The following is a 17,446-nucleotide window of genomic DNA, read 5'->3' as shown; positions in this document are numbered from 1 at the left end:
GTGTAGCACACACACGTGTCCAGAGGCTCAGGATGGCTCAGTTTCCTAAACACTTTGTTTACATATCTCTTTGTGTCCTCATAGTCAGTCTGTGAGGCGCGAGCTCCACATCTCTGGAGGACATTTCCCCTTAGTCCTCATGAGAGGTGCCAAACATGGACTGAGGAGGAGGTGACAGTGGAGGGAGGGGGAGCTTGTCAAGGGAAGTGGTGATGGAGCAGGACATATGAGAGCATGCCTCATCCTGGAAACTGGGGTATCTTGTCCCCAAGAAGAGATGGGATGAGACTGGCTTCAAGGAATCGTGGGTAGGTTTGTATGGAATATGGGGGGTACCTGCTGTCCAAAGGGAAGGCTCCCTCCACCTAGCAGGATCGTGTGGAAGGAATTTGTCCTTTATTGGCATAGACTAGAGCAGTTAGGAACGGTGGGGCCTACAGAGTTTGTCTGTGAGCTGAGTAAGGTGCAACGGCAGCTGGCCGCGGCTGTCCCTCTGGCCCCGCCTCTATAAAGGCTGCTTGTTTGGGGGATATGAAGTATGCCAGGGGCTCATTCTGAGTCTCAGAAGCGCCTTAGAGGAAGAGCTTGCATCTCTGTTTACTTCGGCTCCTCCGTGTCCCGTAGCTCTGCTGTGTGCATGTACCAACTGCCTGCAGACCAACTACACATGTGAGACCGATGGGGCTTGCATGGTCTCCATCTTTAACCTGGATGGCTTGGAGCACCACGTGCGCACCTGCATCCCCAAGGTGGAGCTGGTCCCTGCTGGGAAGCCCTTCTACTGCCTGAGCTCAGAGGACCTGCGCAACACGCACTGCTGCTACACCGACCTCTGCAACAAGATTGACCTCAGGGTGCCCAGCGGTGAGTGGTGGCCGCCTTGTCCTTCCTCATCCCTCGCTGCGCTTTCTCAGCCTGTGGCACAGTGACGGCGCAGGGTGGTTTGGGATGCTCCTCAGGTCATGGTGAAGGGTGGGCTTCCTTCTTAGTCAGGCTGGGAGGCGAGAAGAGCCGCTCTCCCAGTCAGGCAGTCCCAGAGCTCCCAGCCACCTATGGGTAGAGCAGCAGAGCCATGTGCGGGGCTCTGCTCCAGGGGCAGCTGGACGCTGCGAAGAGGGTAGAGTCACTGTGGAGCAGTGCTGGACACCTCGGGCAGGTCTGCCATTTGTCCGGGCTTCCTGGGGAAGGACCGGCCACAGCCTGGAGGGGCTTAGGCCAAACTTGTGGTTCTGACGAGCCTTGACCTCCAGAGCCGGTTTGGTCCCACTGTTGGAGGGCTGCTTCCCTGAAAGGCCGGGGAAGACTAGAGGAAGCCCTCAACTCAGGGTCTTTCATGGGCAGTCCACCTTCAGGGATAACTCGGGCCACAGCAGTCTCATGTTTTTACTGTTTGTTTTTTCACCTCATTTTCCCAGGGCACCTCAAGGAGCCCGAGCACCCCTCCATGTGGGGCCCTGTGGAGCTGGTGGGCATCATCGCTGGCCCAGTCTTCCTCCTGTTTCTCATCATCATCATCGTCTTCCTTGTCATCAACTATCACCAGCGTGTCTACCACAACCGCCAGAGACTGGACATGGAGGACCCCTCCTGCGAGATGTGTCTCTCCAAAGACAAGACACTCCAGGACCTTGTCTACGATCTGTCCACGTCAGGGTCTGGTTCAGGTACTGGCTCCTCCAGGCACTGTGTGTGTCGGCCCTCACAGCTGCTTCCCAGCAGGAGGCAGTGTTTACGAGGAAGGCTGGGGCCCTGCTGTGTTGACTCACTTGGTTTCATAATTCTCTTCATCTGGAGTCTGGCCTGTAATAAGACGTGATAGCGGCTTTGCTGACAGGCTTCCATCCCCGAGATCCCAGAGGGCCAAGTGAGGCCTTGCCATCGTGGCAGCTCTGCCTCTGGTGTTTGTATCCGCATACTCAGGCAGAGTGAGCCGCTCCCGTCCAGGTGGTGGCGTGCTCAGGGTTAGGCCCCTTTGGAGACACAAGAGTGTGCTGGGCTCCCGTGAGGCGCCACTGGCTAATCATTGATCCTGGGGCAGCCACAAGGGGAGTTTGAGGACACTGAGCAGAGCTTAGAGTGGACACTGGGTGAATCGCTGACTTGTTCCGTTGCCCAGGGGCTTTGTTGAGAGTTATCAGAGAAGGGGGCCCAGCTTCCCACGTAGCTTGGCCTCCATTTCCTCTCGGGCCTTTTGTTGTCCAGAGCTTTCTTAGGTGAGGCATTGAACTCAACACTGGGCCTTGACGTGAGATCAGAGCTCAGTACGGAGAAAGCTGAGGTTGTCTCAGGAAGTAGCTGAGCTAACAAACCATCTAGGGTGGCAGAACAAAGCTGAAATCCTCTCAAAGCCAGCACAAGCACTTGGGAGACTGAGGCAGGAGAATTGCCTCAAGTGCAAGGCCAGTACAGGCCTATCAAGTACCAGATCTACCAGCCCTACACAGTCGGTCCCTGTCTCAAAAACCCAGTTCAGCCAGCTCTTCAGTATGAGGGTGCCTGAAAGGCCGTGCTGTTGCTGCTGTCACGCTAAAGAGGAACGGCGGTTTTAGGGTACAGAAGTGGTCAGAGGCCAGTGTTGCCATCTGAGCTGGAACTTGGCAGGTCTCCTTTGGCTGTGTTTCCCTGCCATGGGTTAGACTGTAGCTGTGCAGGAAAGCTGTGCCATCATGGCTGGATGCCCTCCTCAGACCCAGGGGTCCTGTGACACCTCAGTGTCGGTGGCTTTGGCTTTATGAAGCTCGGCAGTTGAGCGCTCCAGTGTGAATTTATCTAAGCTGCACAGCTTTAGAAATGTAGAAAATATTTGGTGTGTGCTTTTCCACCAAAGATTGGACAGTGGTTGAAAGGGCCTGGCAGAGAGTCTTAGTGCCCTGGGATTTTTCAGGTTTTCCAAACCAGGTGAGATTATGGACTCTTGGCGGGTTTGTCTAGACTAAAGCAATGAGTGACTATTTATTTCTCCATGGGTAATTTGGTGCATTTTGGTATAGTGCACAGAGCTTCCAAGGTGCCTGTCTTGTTTTCAGCTTGTTTGTTTGGTTTTTAATTATTGGATGGGGAGAGGTGTGTACAGGTGAGTAGGTGCCCTTGGAGGCCAGAGAGATCAGATCTGCTGAAGCTGGACTTTGTGAGCCACCTGAGGTAGGTGTTGGGAACTGAACTCAGGCCCTCTGGAGGAGCAGCTGTGCTCCCTCGCTTTCTCGCTTTCTCTCTCTCTCTCTCTCTCTCTCTCTCTCTCTCTCTCTCTCTCTTTCTTTTTATTTATTTATTTATTTATTTTTCTTTTTTTGGACAAGATCTTACTGTATAACCTTGACTGGCCCGAAATTCACTATGTAGAGTAGGTTAGCCCGAAACTCATAGAGATCCACCTACCTTTGCCTCCTGAATGCTGTGATTAAAGACGTGCAGCACCACACCTGGCCCAGGAGCCAATGAGCTCTTAACCAATGGGCAATCTCTAGCCTAGGTGTTTCCAGAGGGCAGTCAGCATTCATTTGTTAAAAAGACCAGAGTCACACACATGACGTGGGTTTTTAAACAATGCTGTCTTAGAAATATTAAGTTTGTGTCATGTATATGACTCTGGTCTTTTTAACAAATGAATGCTGACTGCCCTCTGGAAACAAAGACTGAAAAGAAGCTGGGCTAGCCTGTGCTAGGCTGACAGGGTTGTTCAACAAGTCTTACAGCGCATGGACATTTGAGGATGTTTTGAAGACCAGGTTGAGACTGTAAGTGAGGTGAGCGAGCAGGGAACATTCCAGGCCACAGAACAGACTTTGAATGCAAAGAAAAAAAGCCATGAAGGCTCACGGTTTGCTTAAAGGCTCACAGTAGGAGACTGGCCCAGTCTGCCTGGAAGGAGCAGAGGTGGGCTGGCCGGTCAAGAGCTGCAGGTCAGAGCTTCCACGGAAAGTTCTCATGTGGACAAACGAATGCTCATGTTTTTCCTTTGGATGAAAATTTGGCAGAGGTGCCGAGGATGGATCCACTGACTTGCCAGGCTCTTGGTAGGAAGGGTGGGGCGAAGCAGGCCGTGTCGGTGTGTGGGGCAGCAGCAGGGTGAGGAGGGCTGAGCCGGGCCCAAGCGCAGAAGCTCAGCAGCGCCCCCTCCGGTGGTGTAGAGCCACCTGTGGAGTCAGGCCTGGATTGCCACTCCCACCTTGTCTTCTACTGTTTGCACTAATCCGAGCGCGTTATATAACACACCCGTGGAGCCTTAGTGGCTTTCTCCTCTGTGCGGTGGAGATAACAGCACTGCCTGCCTTACTGACGTGAAGAAGTGACGGGATTTCCGTGAAACCCTCAGCACACCTGCATGGGTCTCCGGCACACAGTGAACCCTGCAACTGAGGGGGGGGATGGGAGAAGACAGAGCCAGACATGGTGGGAAGGGAGGCTGGCGAGAAAGGGAGAGAGATGCCCCATGGGTCAAAAGAGGGCAAGGAGGAGGCCTGCGTGGACGAGTGTGGGTCCCTAGTCTCCACCCGGTCCTTCCTGTGACTAGAGCTCTCTGTTTAGACCATGGGTCCACTGAGTTGGCCGCACAGCATCGCCCTCTAGTGGCTAGTGAGCAGGGTGACCAGAAAGGCTGTGCCCCACCTTCATTTCTTTCTGATACTATCAGAATAAAGAAGAGTCCAGTGAGTTGGTAAATGCGGTCAGATTTGCGTTCAAGTTTCTCATCTGCACAGATGGAGTGGAAGTTCTCAGTAAAATGGTTGAAGGCAGCTAATTGCATGTGTTCTTCTGTGTTGACTTGCTCTGTGGTAAACCACCTCCCATGTGGGTCTTGCTGTAACGCCCTGTGACCACTGGACCAGGGAGCATGTGAGACATGCAGCTGAGGGCCTTTCTGGAGCTGCACACGGAGTGGCAGGCCCAGAGTGTAGCAGGTCTGCAATGTCAGATTTCTCTCTGTCCTTTGACCCACAGGGTTACCTCTTTTTGTCCAGCGCACGGTGGCCCGGACCATTGTCTTACAAGAGATCATCGGCAAGGGCCGGTTTGGGGAAGTGTGGCGAGGCCGGTGGAGGGGGGGCGATGTGGCCGTCAAAATCTTCTCTTCCCGTGAGGAACGATCTTGGTTCCGGGAAGCCGAGATCTACCAGACAGTCATGCTGCGACATGAAAACATCCTCGGATTCATTGCTGCTGACAATAAAGGTACAGAGGCGTTCTCGGGGGGGGGGGGGGGGGGACGGAAGGACAGATGACACTAGAGAGACACAGCTGCTTTGCAGCACGCAGGGAAGTCTGAATACAGCCATAGTTTCAAACCTCTTTTTTTAAGATTTATTTATTTATTATGTATGTATACAGTGCTCTGCCTACATGTACACCTGCAGGCCAGAAGAGGGCACCAGATCTCGTTATAGATAGCTGAGAGACACCATGTGGTTGCTGGGAATTGAACTCAGGACCTTTGGAAGAGCATCCAGTGCTCTTAACTGCGGAGCCGTCTCTCCAGCCCTCAAACCCTCTTAAACTGTGGAGCCTTTTATGCCAAGTTCACACCTGGGTTATTGTGTAGCTGAGAAGGCCCTGACCCCCACCTGCCCTCAGACCTGCTGTGGTCCCTGCTGGGATTCCGATGTGTTTATTTTGTAAATCACGACAGTAAAGAATTATGGTCTCAAACTTCCGGGAAAGAATGGTGACAGAAAAGCACTCTGTCCACACCCTACTGCACAACCAGCATCATGTGCACCTGTCGTGGGGTAGCCACAGAGGAACCAAGGCCTGCCTGTCCCCATAGTGTCCCTGTGACCCTCTCGGCAAGTCCCTGTGACCCTCCCGTCACCCCTTGCACCCATGGTAGTGTCACAGGAACGTGTGTCATGCCTGACATTTGAGTGCTGGGATCCGAATTCGGGCCCTCCTGCTTACAGAGCAGGACCAAGCCAGGTGTGTTAGCACACATCTTTAATCCCATCCCTTGGGAGGCAGAGGCAAAGGCAGGAGGATTTCTAAGAGTTCCAGGACAGCCAGGGCTACACAGAGAAACCCTGTTTCAAAAAACCTAACATACATACATACATACATACATACATACATACATACATACATACATTATGTTTAATATTTGTTTTTTATATTATTATTATTTTAAAAACACCATGACCAAGGCAACTTACAGAAGAGTTTTTATTTTGGGCTTATGGTTCCAGAGGGTTAGAATCTACGATGGTGAAGTAGAGACAGGAGCTTAGAGCTCACCTCTTGACCCTCAAGCATGAGGGTGACTCGGAGCTCTGAAACCTTAAAGCCTGCCCCAGCGACACACGTTGTCCAGCGAGGCCTATACCCTGTGGCCTTCCCAAATGCCACCAACTGAGGTCAAGTAGTCAAGTGCCCAAGACCGTTGGGAGGGTCACCTCGGCAACCACCTCACTCTCTCGGATAAGGAAGCAGAGCTGGAAGAGAGTGCTGCTCCCTGTGCTGCCACAGGGTGTGAGGGATGTGAGGTCGGGGCCGGCCAGGGGAGCAGAGGCAAGCCGTGTACACTCAGCGGCTGCCCGAAGCTGCCACTGTCTGTGTGCGTCACATGCCTCCTTCCTTGTTGCCTAGAGTTCCTTCTGTCTTTGTTTTCCACAGATAACGGCACCTGGACCCAGCTGTGGCTTGTCTCTGACTATCACGAGCATGGCTCCTTGTTTGACTATCTGAACCGCTACACGGTGACCACTGAGGGGTTGATTAAGCTGGCCCTGTCTGCAGCCAGCGGGTTGGCACACCTGCACATGGAGATCGTGGGTACTCAAGGTGAGCAGTGGGCCCAGCCCGGGAGCAAGAAGCTCGAGACGAAAGGCCTATCCTTCCCTGTCCGGTCCTCCTGACTGAGGTAGCTGCGGCCAAACTTTGGGAATGGTCGTCCACCTGAGGAAGAACAAGAGCGAATGGGTTCCCCCATTGCCTGTCATTAGCCTCCCCTAGGAAGGTCAGTTAGGCGAGGGCTTGGCTGGGTAACGCATGGACAGAGGTTTGCTGAGGACACCTGGGGGTGCGCTAAAAGGGCAGAACCGAGAGGAAAGACCAGCACAGCGGAGTGAGACTGTAATTACCTCACACTGAGGCTGCGCGCTGCCTTGCAGGACTCACGGTGGCAGGACATGGGCCCACATGTCTGCAGGCTCTCCTGGAAGAGGACCAGGCTTTGTGCCGGGGTAGCTGCTGGCTGCTCGCTTTCCTGGTCTCTTCACACTGTATGAAGAGCTGCTGTTCTGTTTGTCCAGAAGAGGAGGCCGAGCTGCTCGTGGGATCATTGGCTTGAGGGAGGCAAAGCCAAGGCCCAAGCCTCTGGCTCAGAATCCATGTTTCCCTTGTATACATTTCCTTAAACATGCCTGGTTTTTCCCTGCCAGGGAAGCCTGGAATTGCTCATCGAGACTTAAAGTCAAAGAACATTCTGGTGAAGAAGAACGGCATGTGTGCCATCGCAGACCTCGGCCTGGCTGTCCGTCATGATGCTGTCACTGACACCATAGATATTGCTCCAAATCAGAGGGTGGGAACCAAACGGTAAGAAAGCCCTAGGCCGCGGCCCTCACACACCAGCCCACACAGGAGGAGGCCTCTCTAGGCCGCGGCCCTCACTCACCAGCTCACACAGGAGGAGGCCTTTCTAGGCCACGGCCCTCACTCACCAGCTCACACAGGAGGAGGCCTCTCTAGGCCACGGCCCTCACTCACCAGCTCACACAGGAGGAGGCCTCTCTAGGCCACGGCCCTCACTCACCAGCTCACACAGGAGGAGGCCTCTCTAGGCCACGGCCCTCACTCACCAGCCTACACAGGAGGAGGCCTCTCTAGGCCGCGGCCCTCACTCACCAGCTCACACAGGAGGAGGCCTCTCTAGGCCGCGGCCCTCACTCACCAGCTCACACAGGAGGAGGCCTCTCTAGGCCACGGCCCTCACTCACCAGCCTACACAGGAGGAGGCCTCTCTAGGCCGTGGACAGGAGGAGGCCTCTCTAGGCCACGGCCCTCACTCACCAGCCTACACAGGAGGAGGCCTCTCTAGGCCATGGACAGGAGGAGGCCTCTCTAGGCCGCAGCCCTCACACACCAGCTCACACAGGAGGAGGCCTCTCTCGGCCACGGCCCTCACTCACCAGCTCGCACAGGAGGAGGCCTCTCTAGACCCTGGCAGAGGGCAGTGGAGAAAGAAGTGGAGCAGGATGCCTGGCACTCAGGAGACAGGCGGATCTCTATGAGTTCGAGGCCAGCCTTGTCTACAGAATGAGTTCCAGGACAGCCAAGGCTACAAAGAGAAACCCTGTCTTGAAAAAGCAAAATAATAATAATACAGTAGTAGCAGTAGTTGTTGTTGCTGCTGCTGCTGGTTGTGGTGGTGCATGCCTTTAGTCCTAGCACTTGGGGGCAGAGGCAGGCAGATCTCCATAAGTTTGACCGTCGACAGAGCGAGTTCCAGGACAGTCAGGGCTATACAGAAACCCTGTCTCAAAAAATGAAAAAATAAGAAGGATTTTGGAGCGGGGTTTGGGAGTGGACAGCAGCCCTGGGCAGCGGGTGCTGCAGTGCAGAGTGTGGCTTGCGGGCCCTGAGGGAGGCTAACAGAGCAGGTTCCCCATCCTAGAGCAGCGTTAGGGCCCGCTGACGTCATAGCACGGAGGGTCTGTGTCCTTGTTCTGAGTGAGTTAATTCTGCTGCTGTGTCTTGTCCTCTGGACCTGAGATGGCATCTGCCCAGATCCCGAGTGTCGGTGGGGCACCTTACAGCATATGCTTACACACAGTCACTGCCCAGAGTCCCTAAGTGGGATTTCTGGCACCTCTAGAATTATTTTCACCTATATGAAGTCAGGTTCAACAACAAAAGTTCAGAGTGAGGTTTAAGCTCACATTATCACTGTGGCCCTCAGTAAAGCGAAGGCTGCCGGAGCAACTTGCCTTTACTGTGTGTGCGGTCCCACAACACCCAGACAGGCTCCAGAGCAAGTCACCTGTGCTCAGGCATTCAGAGTTGGCTCCCAAGAGGCTGGGCAGTAGAAGCGTTCTCACACAGCAGCTCTGTCTCAGGGCCTGGGTTGAAGACAGCAGTCCTCGTGTACTGTGTGTGACCGTGTGTGTGCTATGTGTGACCGTGCGTGTGCTGTGTGAGCTGTGCGTGACTGTGTGTGCTGTGCATGACCATGCCCCCCTTGCCATCCCAGGTACATGGCTCCTGAGGTCCTTGATGAGACCATCAACATGAAGCACTTTGACTCCTTCAAGTGCGCCGACATCTACGCCCTGGGGCTCGTGTACTGGGAGATCGCTCGGAGATGCAACTCTGGAGGTACCTCACTCTGCTCTGGCTCTGGCTTTCAGCACTATGGGCTTCCCAGGGGTGCTAGTACCCCACTTCTTCACAAGTCCTGGAGGCTGCTGTGCCGAGAGGCCAGCCCCGTGTTACATCCATTGCCTGGGGCTGAACTTGGGGCTTTGTGTACATGAGGCGAGACTCTTCTGTGCCCTGAGACCTGCAGCCAGCTGTAGAACAGTGTTGTTTTTGTGATAACTGTTCTGGGGGATATTAGACAGACAGACAGACACACACACACACACACACACACACACACACACACACACACACGTCTATCTCCTCTTTTTTCTCTCTGCTTCTTCCTCGCTCTCTCTCCCCTCACTCACTAACTCACACTGCAGGAGAATTCCTAGGGTGCATGCAGGCCAGGGGTGAGGCCGGGTCCTCTGAGTCAGAGGTTCTGTTCTGACAGGATCCTAGCCACATCTCTGGGGAGCCCTGCTGTGGCCTCTTTGCACTAAAAGAGGGACTTTCTTGGTTAGCAATAGTGCTTAGAACTTTCTTCTTCTTTTTTATTTTTTATTTTGGTTTTTTGAGACAGGGTCTCTCTGTGCACCCTTGACTGTCCTGAACTCATTTTGTGGACCAGGCTGGCCTCGAACTCACAGCGATCTGCCTGCCTCTGCCTCCTGAGTGTTGGGGTTAAAGGCGTGCGCCACCACGCCCAGCTATGTCAGTACTTTAGGATGGCCTCCAGGTATTGTGCCGTGTGATCATGACAGGATGCTCAGGAGCCCACGAGCCCCTCAGCCTTCTCCCTGATGGAAGAGCCAGGGCAGTAGAAGTGGCTAAATTTTTAAAAAGCTGGTAGATTTTTCCAGTGGGACCGTTGTTTCTGTTCCTACTCTTTTCTGGCCACACTGTGTGGTTAGACCCAAGGGAGACTTGTGTGCTATTCATGGGCCGCCTCAGTTTTGATTACTGTGACTATGTAAAGCAGATTAGGAAACTCTGGAGCTAGAGTGTAGCTCAGTGCATGTGCTGTAATGCATGGCGTTTGTGTATATTAGTGTATCTGGTATAAGCCCAGCACCCCTCCTTCCACAAAGAAAACTGCCATGCATCTTTTTAAAAATTATTGTGAGCTGGGTACAGTGGCTCCACCTGTAATCCCAGCACTTTGGAGGCAGAGGCAGATGCATCTCTGTAAATTTGAGGCCAGCCTGGTCTACAAACTGAGTCCAGGACAGCCAGGGCTACACAGAGAAACCCTGTCTCAACAAACAAAATAATTGTGTGTGTGTAATGTGTGTACTTGTTTCATAGGTGTGTGCATGTGTGTATGCGGGGTTTTGAGATGAGGCGTCTCACTGGACCTGGAGCCCATGAGTTCGCCTGTATGGCAGAGATGCTGCAGGTATCCCGCACTGGGCTCACAGATGTGGCCTCGCTAACTGAACTCAGCTCCCTGATGCTCGCCCAGCAGGCGCTCCACCTGAGCCATCTCCTGTCACACAACAAACTGTGAATAAGTGTCTTTTTCCTCATGACATCCAGAAGCTATGGCTAACTATGTAGCACATCGTCACTGCTGGCTGCATGGACTCGTGTCATGTCTGTACTGTAGATCTGTAAAGGCAGATGCTAGTACTGTCCTCATTTGGTAGATCAAGAGAGTGAGTCAGAGGAAGGCTAAGCAATGTCTGCAGCTCACACAGCTGAGACTAGAGACCAAGGCCCGAGCTTCAGGTCTCCACTACCCCATATGGGCTCAGTGAATGGTTCAGAGCATTGGCTGCTCCTGCAGTGGCCTCGGGTTCCCGGGACCCCGCACCAGGCACATGTGCCTGAGGGAGAGAGAACTGAGGTGATAGCTAAGCATTTGCGGTTCTTCTCAAGGACCTGAGCTCATTCCCAGTGCCTCCTCAGGCAGGCAGGCCACAGCCGCCTGCAGTTCCTCTGCACAGCAACGCCTTTCTCCTCTGGCCACCTCAGGAACCACAGAGGCAGAGAGATGTAAATTTTTTTAAATGTTTTTCAATCTTAAAAATAGAACTTATACTGGGCGCAGTGGCTCATGCCTGTAAGCCCAACACGCGGAGAGGGAGAGGCAGGTAGATCTCCATGAGTTCAAAGCCAGCCTGGTTTACAGAGGGAGTTCAGGATAGATAAAGCTACACAGAGAAACCCTGTCTCAAAAAACCAAAACCAACCAAACAAACACAAAAAAAATAACAGAAAAAAGTCTTAGAGGCTAAGAGATTAAAAGCATGCACCACCACACCCAGCAAAAATAAATATTTTAAAATATGTAAATGAGGGCTGGAGAGATGGCTCAGAGGTTAAGAGCACTGACTGCTCTTCCAGAGGTCCTGAGTTCAATTCCCAGCAACCACATGGTGGCTCACAACCATCTGTAATGTGATCTGATGTCCTCTTCTGGCCTGCAGGTGCACATGCAGGCAGAGCACTGTATACATAATACTAAATAAATACATCTTTTATAAAAATGAAAAAATGTAAATGAATAAATCTTAGCAGTAGCCATGGTGGCAATGCCATTAGCGCAACGTGGTAGTGCATCCCGTTAGTGCAGCGCAGCAGAGGATGTGGGATATGCTGGCTCCTACCTGTAGCCCACCTCAGAGACTGAGGCTGAGGACCATGGGTTCAAGGCCAGCCTGACCTGCATAGTGAGACTTTGTCTCAAACTAAAAAAGGGAAAAATAATAAAAGTACAGCTTCACTGGGCATGGTGGTGTACGCCTTTAATCCCAGCACTCGGGAGGCAGAGGCAGGCAGATCTCTGTGAGTTCTAGGCCAGCCTGGTTTACAAAGCAAGTCCAGGCCAGCCAAGGCTACAAAGAGAAACCCTGTCTCAAAAAACCAACCAACAAAAAGTTGAGCTTCAGCTGCACATGTGGCCACAGTGTGTGCTCGGCACGGTGGAGCAGAGGGCATCACTTTTTCCAGTACTCAGGGTTCTAGAATAACTGTTCAGTCTCAGCACCAACAGAGGGACAGAGCCCTCTTCTCCCAGCATTATTTATTATGAATTGATAAATTCAAAAACACAGTTCTCACCCAGCAGGGTGGCACGTGCTTTAGGCAGGCCGATCCCTGAGGTCAAATCTGGCCTGGTCTACCTAGTGAGTTCCAGGACTAAGTAGAGAGACCATACCTCAAAATAAAACAAACTTCCTCTCAGATTTCTTAGTCTTATTTAGATTTTCTTAGCTTTGGTCAGTTAGAAAATGTTTGTGACCCCAGCAATCTGATAGTTTCTGTGCTTTTGGGTTTTTTTTGTTTTCTTTTGTTTTGAAATGAATAAAGACTTTGGCCTATACTTGTCAGTTTTTGTTTTGGCTTTGTTTCTGTTTGAGATGTGTTGTGAGACTCGCTTGGCAGGGCTTCTGCCCAGCCCTGGAGGCCCAGACTGCTGTGTGTGGCTGTGCACACAGCTCATGGCGTGGCTGTGCTTTCTCCTCTGTTGGTGACTGGGTTGGTTGGTTTTCTGTCTCCTAGGCGTCCATGAAGAATATCAGCTGCCGTATTACGACTTAGTGCCCTCCGACCCTTCCATTGAGGAGATGCGGAAGGTCGTCTGTGACCAGAAGTTACGACCCAACATCCCCAACTGGTGGCAGAGTTACGAGGTAGGGGGCTTGCATGACACCTGTGACGTCCTCATCTGCCAGGTTTCTCTACTAGAAAATGGAGGGCCAGGCATGGTGGCACATGGTGGCGCTCACCTGTAATCCCAGCACTCAGGAGGCAGAGGCAGGCAGATCTCTGTGTTTGAGGTGTTTGAGGCCAGTTTGGTTCACAAAGCGAGTCCAGAACAGCCAGGGCTACACAGAGAAATCCTGTCTTAAAAAACTAAAAACAAAGTCAACCAGGTGTGGTGGCACACACCTTTAATCCTAGCACTCTGGAGACAGAGGCAGGTGGATTGCTGTGAGTTCAAGGCCAGCCTAGTCTACTAAGAGTGTCCAGGACAGAAAAGACTACACAGAGAAACCTGTCTCGAAAAAAACCCAAAAACTAAAAACTAAAAACAAACAAAAAAAGAAAATTTTTTGTTGTTGTTGGCTTTTTTTAAGTGGGCCAACTCCAAGGTTTGTCTTTTGAGTATATTCTTTGTCTATAAATCCAGAATATGAAACGTTTTGATCATTAACAAAATGCTACAACTAGAAAACTCCATGCCTGGCCTCATGTGGTGGCTCGTAGTCGTGAGTACAGGCGGATAGGAAGTATGTGTGGATTTCCTGTCCACGCCTGGTCCTAGTTCCTTCTCTCCATGGCTGTATACGCAGACATCCCAGCCCTGAGAGGATCCTGTCCAAGCGTTCCTGATGTGGGAGACTCACTTTGTGCTGCCCCATCTGAGCTCGCTATGGCGGGGGTCACGTCTCCGGCCATTGTAGAGTAATCTTTGGGACGTGCCACCTAGAAGAAAAGGAGTTCCTTGCCTTGCCGAGGGGAAGTCAACAAACCGAGCTGCTGGGCCTATCAAAACTGTCTTGGGGTGTAGCCCAGTGCAACGCGTGGGATCCATCCTCATCGAGGCTCCTATAGACCTATCTAGCAAACTAGAAGAGTGGCCCAGGGGCCACAGGCCAGGGAGGTGGGGTGTGGCATTGAGACCGGGTGGCCCAGAAAGGGGCAGGCCCAAGATATGGGGGAGGGGGGGAGGTTGTGTTAAAGGGTTGGATTAGGAGGGAGATTTTGACTCCCAGTCATAAGGCACATGAATTGGGGAGAGCTTTGTGATAGACCCTAACTAACATGCAGGTCTGGAGTCTTGGAAATTTCAAGGAAGCATGGTCTGCCTATCAGGGGACACAGGCCCCTGTTCACTCACAGCATTGCTTTTCTTACATCTTTGTTTACCTTTGCAGCTTCACGGTAGCAAACACACACAGCACGCACATGTGCTGACTTCACAGCTAGAGGAGGCTGTGGAGGCTCCCACGGCTGAGCAGTTAGCACATCTTCCGTTTACCCACTTGCCTTTCTGATTTCAGTCTGCGCTGCTAATTCTGGAAGCTCTGTGGCGCAAGGGCCTCCACTCCCCACATACTTAGCCTACTGTGTATAGGAAGAGCCTGGCCACTAGGGGGCGTTTGTGCACCTAGGACCACAATTACCATCTCATACTTAGTAGCTGCCCGCTGTGGTTGCATAAGGCACCTTGGGCGCCTTGGAGTGTTTATAGCTGAGGACAGAACCAGCCTTGTGCTGCTGCTGTTGCTTTCCTTGCAAAGCATTGCGGGCTGGATCTGACCTGACTGGCCAGCACCAGCAGCCAGGGCTCACGTGGGTCACTGGGTTTCTCTGTGCTCTGTGCAGGCCTTGCGGGTGATGGGGAAGATGATGCGAGAGTGCTGGTACGCCAACGGTGCCGCCCGCCTGACAGCACTGCGCATCAAGAAAACGCTGTCCCAGCTGAGCGTGCAGGAAGACGTGAAGATCTAAGCTGCTCCTCTGCCTCTCACAGAACCTGGGCAGCGAGGATGACTGCACCCACCGAGCAAGCGGTGTGGAGGCCTACCTCTTGTTTCTGCCCAGCCCTCTGGCCAGAGCCGTGGCCTGCAAGAGGGACAGAGCCTGGGAGACTCGCACACTCCCATATTGGGTTTGAGACACAGACACTTTTTATATTTACCTCCTGATGGCATAGAGACTCTGAGTGCAAATTATATAGACAACTCAATGCCACATCTCAGACTGCTCACAGGGGGAAGGAGAGAAAGCTCTGTGCATCTGGCATTGTAGCCTGGGGTGGTGCCGGGGTGCTGGGGTCTCCGAGGAGCAGCCCCCATACCTTGTGGTCTGCCAGGCTGCAGGTTCTCCAGGGACCAGGCAGCTGGCACCAAGGTATTTAGAGAAACCGGAAGTGTCACCTCTTCCTCTCACAGGCAGCCCTGAGCCACGTCATCCTTTTCTCATGGACAGCTGGAGGGACAGCCCCTGGAGACACAACCTGCTGCCTGTCTGTCCAGCCAAGTGTGCATGTGCCGAGGTGTGTTCCACATTGTGCCTGGTCCGTGCCATGCCCGTGTGTGTGTGTGTGTGTGTGTGTGTGTGTGTGTGTACACTTACCTGCTTGAGCTTTCTGTGCATGTGCAGGCCAGGATGTGGTGGCCACACTGTCTCTGAGTGGCGCTGCCTCTGTCACAGTGAGCAGCATGTCGTTAACCTGTGCCCTCCTGAGGGTCTGTCCTGTCCCCAGTCCCTGTCCAAGCAGTCCTCTCTTCCCGGCAGGCTGTTTGCCCACTCTGTGTCCCAGACCCTCCTCTTCCGTTTCAGACCAGAACCAAAGCTGGCCCACTTGTCCATGGTAGGAGAGGCTTTTGGGTCAATACGAGGGGGGTAGGATAGGATGGCAGAGGGAATGTTCCGGAGTCTTGGTTGTTGTGTTTCAGCATCAGCCGTGGGAAGCGAGCCAGCCCAAGGGCGTCTTCCTCAGCAGCCGTGAGGAAGGGCCGAGGAATCCGAAGCCAGATCTTGGGACTCAGATCGGAATGTGACATCTGTTTGTCCCACCCCAGATTCTGCAAACTGCAGTGTATATTTTTGGTGGTGGTGGCGGTGGTGGGTGCAGGGGTGGGGAGGGACGGGTGCAGGGGTGGGGAGGGAGGCGAGGGTGGGAGGGAGGCATCTGCATGGGCCTTCTTGTACTGGATCCTCCGATCAGGGTAGAGGGAAAAGACTCGCATCTGCTTCAGGGTCCCTGCTGAAGCGGGCAGTCTAGCTGACTACGGTGTTTGTCCTAAGTGTAGTAGTTACTGAGTTCTAGACGCCTGGCTGTGGGTGGTGACTTGGTCAGCATATCTTAGGTATATAATAACTGAAGCCATAACTTTTAACTGGAGTGGTTTAATTCATTTTATTTTATTTTTGGGGGAGGGTCAGGATTTTAACTTTAATACTGTTATGTTTTGTAGAAAGAGAACCATCTCTATGTGACAATTACCTCTTAGTCTGTTTGTTTTTAAAGAAATCCCTAAAACAAACAAACCACCACAAGAATTCTCTAGACTCAAATGCACGTAGTTCAGTCACTGGAAACGCCTGTCTTTGCTCCTGAGCCTGTTCCCAGTCAGCACTGAGCCTGCCTCCCCCTTGGGGAGCTTTGTATTCCATGGGCCCCTCCATCCCATGAGCACCCCGGCCTTGTGTGCACTGTCCGCCTGGTTGCACCTTTTCCAGACATTTGCTCAGCAAATTTGGGTTGAGTGCCTGCTGAGCGCTGGACCTGGGAGGACCCCCGCGCGTGCGGCAGGCTTGGCGGCTGCTCCTGGCACGTGGAACGGGAGCTGAGTCATGTGAGTGGATGGATGCCCACTCTGAGACCAGAAGTGCTCGTGGCCGCTCCCGAGAGGGCAGATGAGCCAGAATCACTGTTGTTAAATAAGACCACTGAGGGAAGGGAGGGGAGCCCAAGTGAGCGTGGTGCGCCCACTGTGCGCCCTTCTCCCCCACCCGCCCCCAGGCGTGAGTGTATGCAGGGAAACTGCCTCCAGCCCAGCTTCGCCTGCCTCGGTCTCCCCATAGTCTTAGCCTATTTATTTTCTGGTGTATAACTTCTTTCCTTGCGTTAAAGGGATTAATTCTTTGGGCCAATTTACTGGCCGCTGAACAATTTCCCCGTGAGTCCCAGTTGTGTCATCTGGGGAGCCCCCTGCTGACCTCACGCCTGCCACCTGCAGCAGCGAGGGAACTGTAGCGCACACACACACCCGACCCCACCCCACCCCCGCGGTGACTCCCACACCACTGGCCTGCCCCGGGAGTGGGGGAGGGGGGCTGTGTGCCCCAAGTGTGTACTCCAGCTCTCAGGAGGGCAGGAGCGGCTTTGGGGGAGCTTCACTCCCATGACCTGCGGTTTGGCTCCCTGATCCCCAGGGCTACCTGCACCTCTGGATTCTGGATTCACAGACCAAGGCCAAGCCCGGTCTTTGGTCGCTGTCAAGGCCTGCGCGGTATTCTCGGTACTCCTGTTTGGGTTTTGTACAGTTTATTAGAAAGGACTGTAAAATAGCCACTTAGACACTTTACCTCTTCAGTATGCAAATGTAAATATGTTGTAATATAGGAAATTTTTGTTTTAATATAAGAACGAGCCTGTCCAGTTTCTGCTGTACATTATTAAAGTTTATTCACAGAG

General features: G+C 52.9%; 1 protein-coding gene across 2 annotated transcripts in view; it reads left to right on the top strand.

Annotated features, from left to right (window-relative positions):
* Positions 1–17,446, top strand: part of ACVR1B (activin A receptor type 1B) — a 37,794-nt gene extending 20,348 nt beyond the window's left edge. For both annotated transcript variants that reach the window (XM_084749737.1, XM_084749738.1), the window contains exons 2-9: positions 625–864; positions 1,416–1,664; positions 4,939–5,169; positions 6,601–6,768; positions 7,368–7,524; positions 9,179–9,303; positions 12,796–12,926; positions 14,626–17,446. In XM_084749737.1, coding sequence (XP_084605863.1) covers positions 625–864; positions 1,416–1,664; positions 4,939–5,169; positions 6,601–6,768; positions 7,368–7,524; positions 9,179–9,303; positions 12,796–12,926; positions 14,626–14,751 — 1,427 coding nt within the window. In that variant the 3' untranslated portion in view covers positions 14,752–17,446. The remainder of the gene's footprint in view (positions 1–624; positions 865–1,415; positions 1,665–4,938; positions 5,170–6,600; positions 6,769–7,367; positions 7,525–9,178; positions 9,304–12,795; positions 12,927–14,625) is intronic.

This window comes from Acomys minous (genome assembly GCF_964271855.1).
Source record: "Acomys minous genome assembly, chromosome: 12".
Classification (NCBI taxonomy): domain Eukaryota; kingdom Metazoa; phylum Chordata; class Mammalia; order Rodentia; family Muridae; genus Acomys; species Acomys minous.
This window is presented reverse-complemented; position numbering and strand designations above follow the sequence as displayed.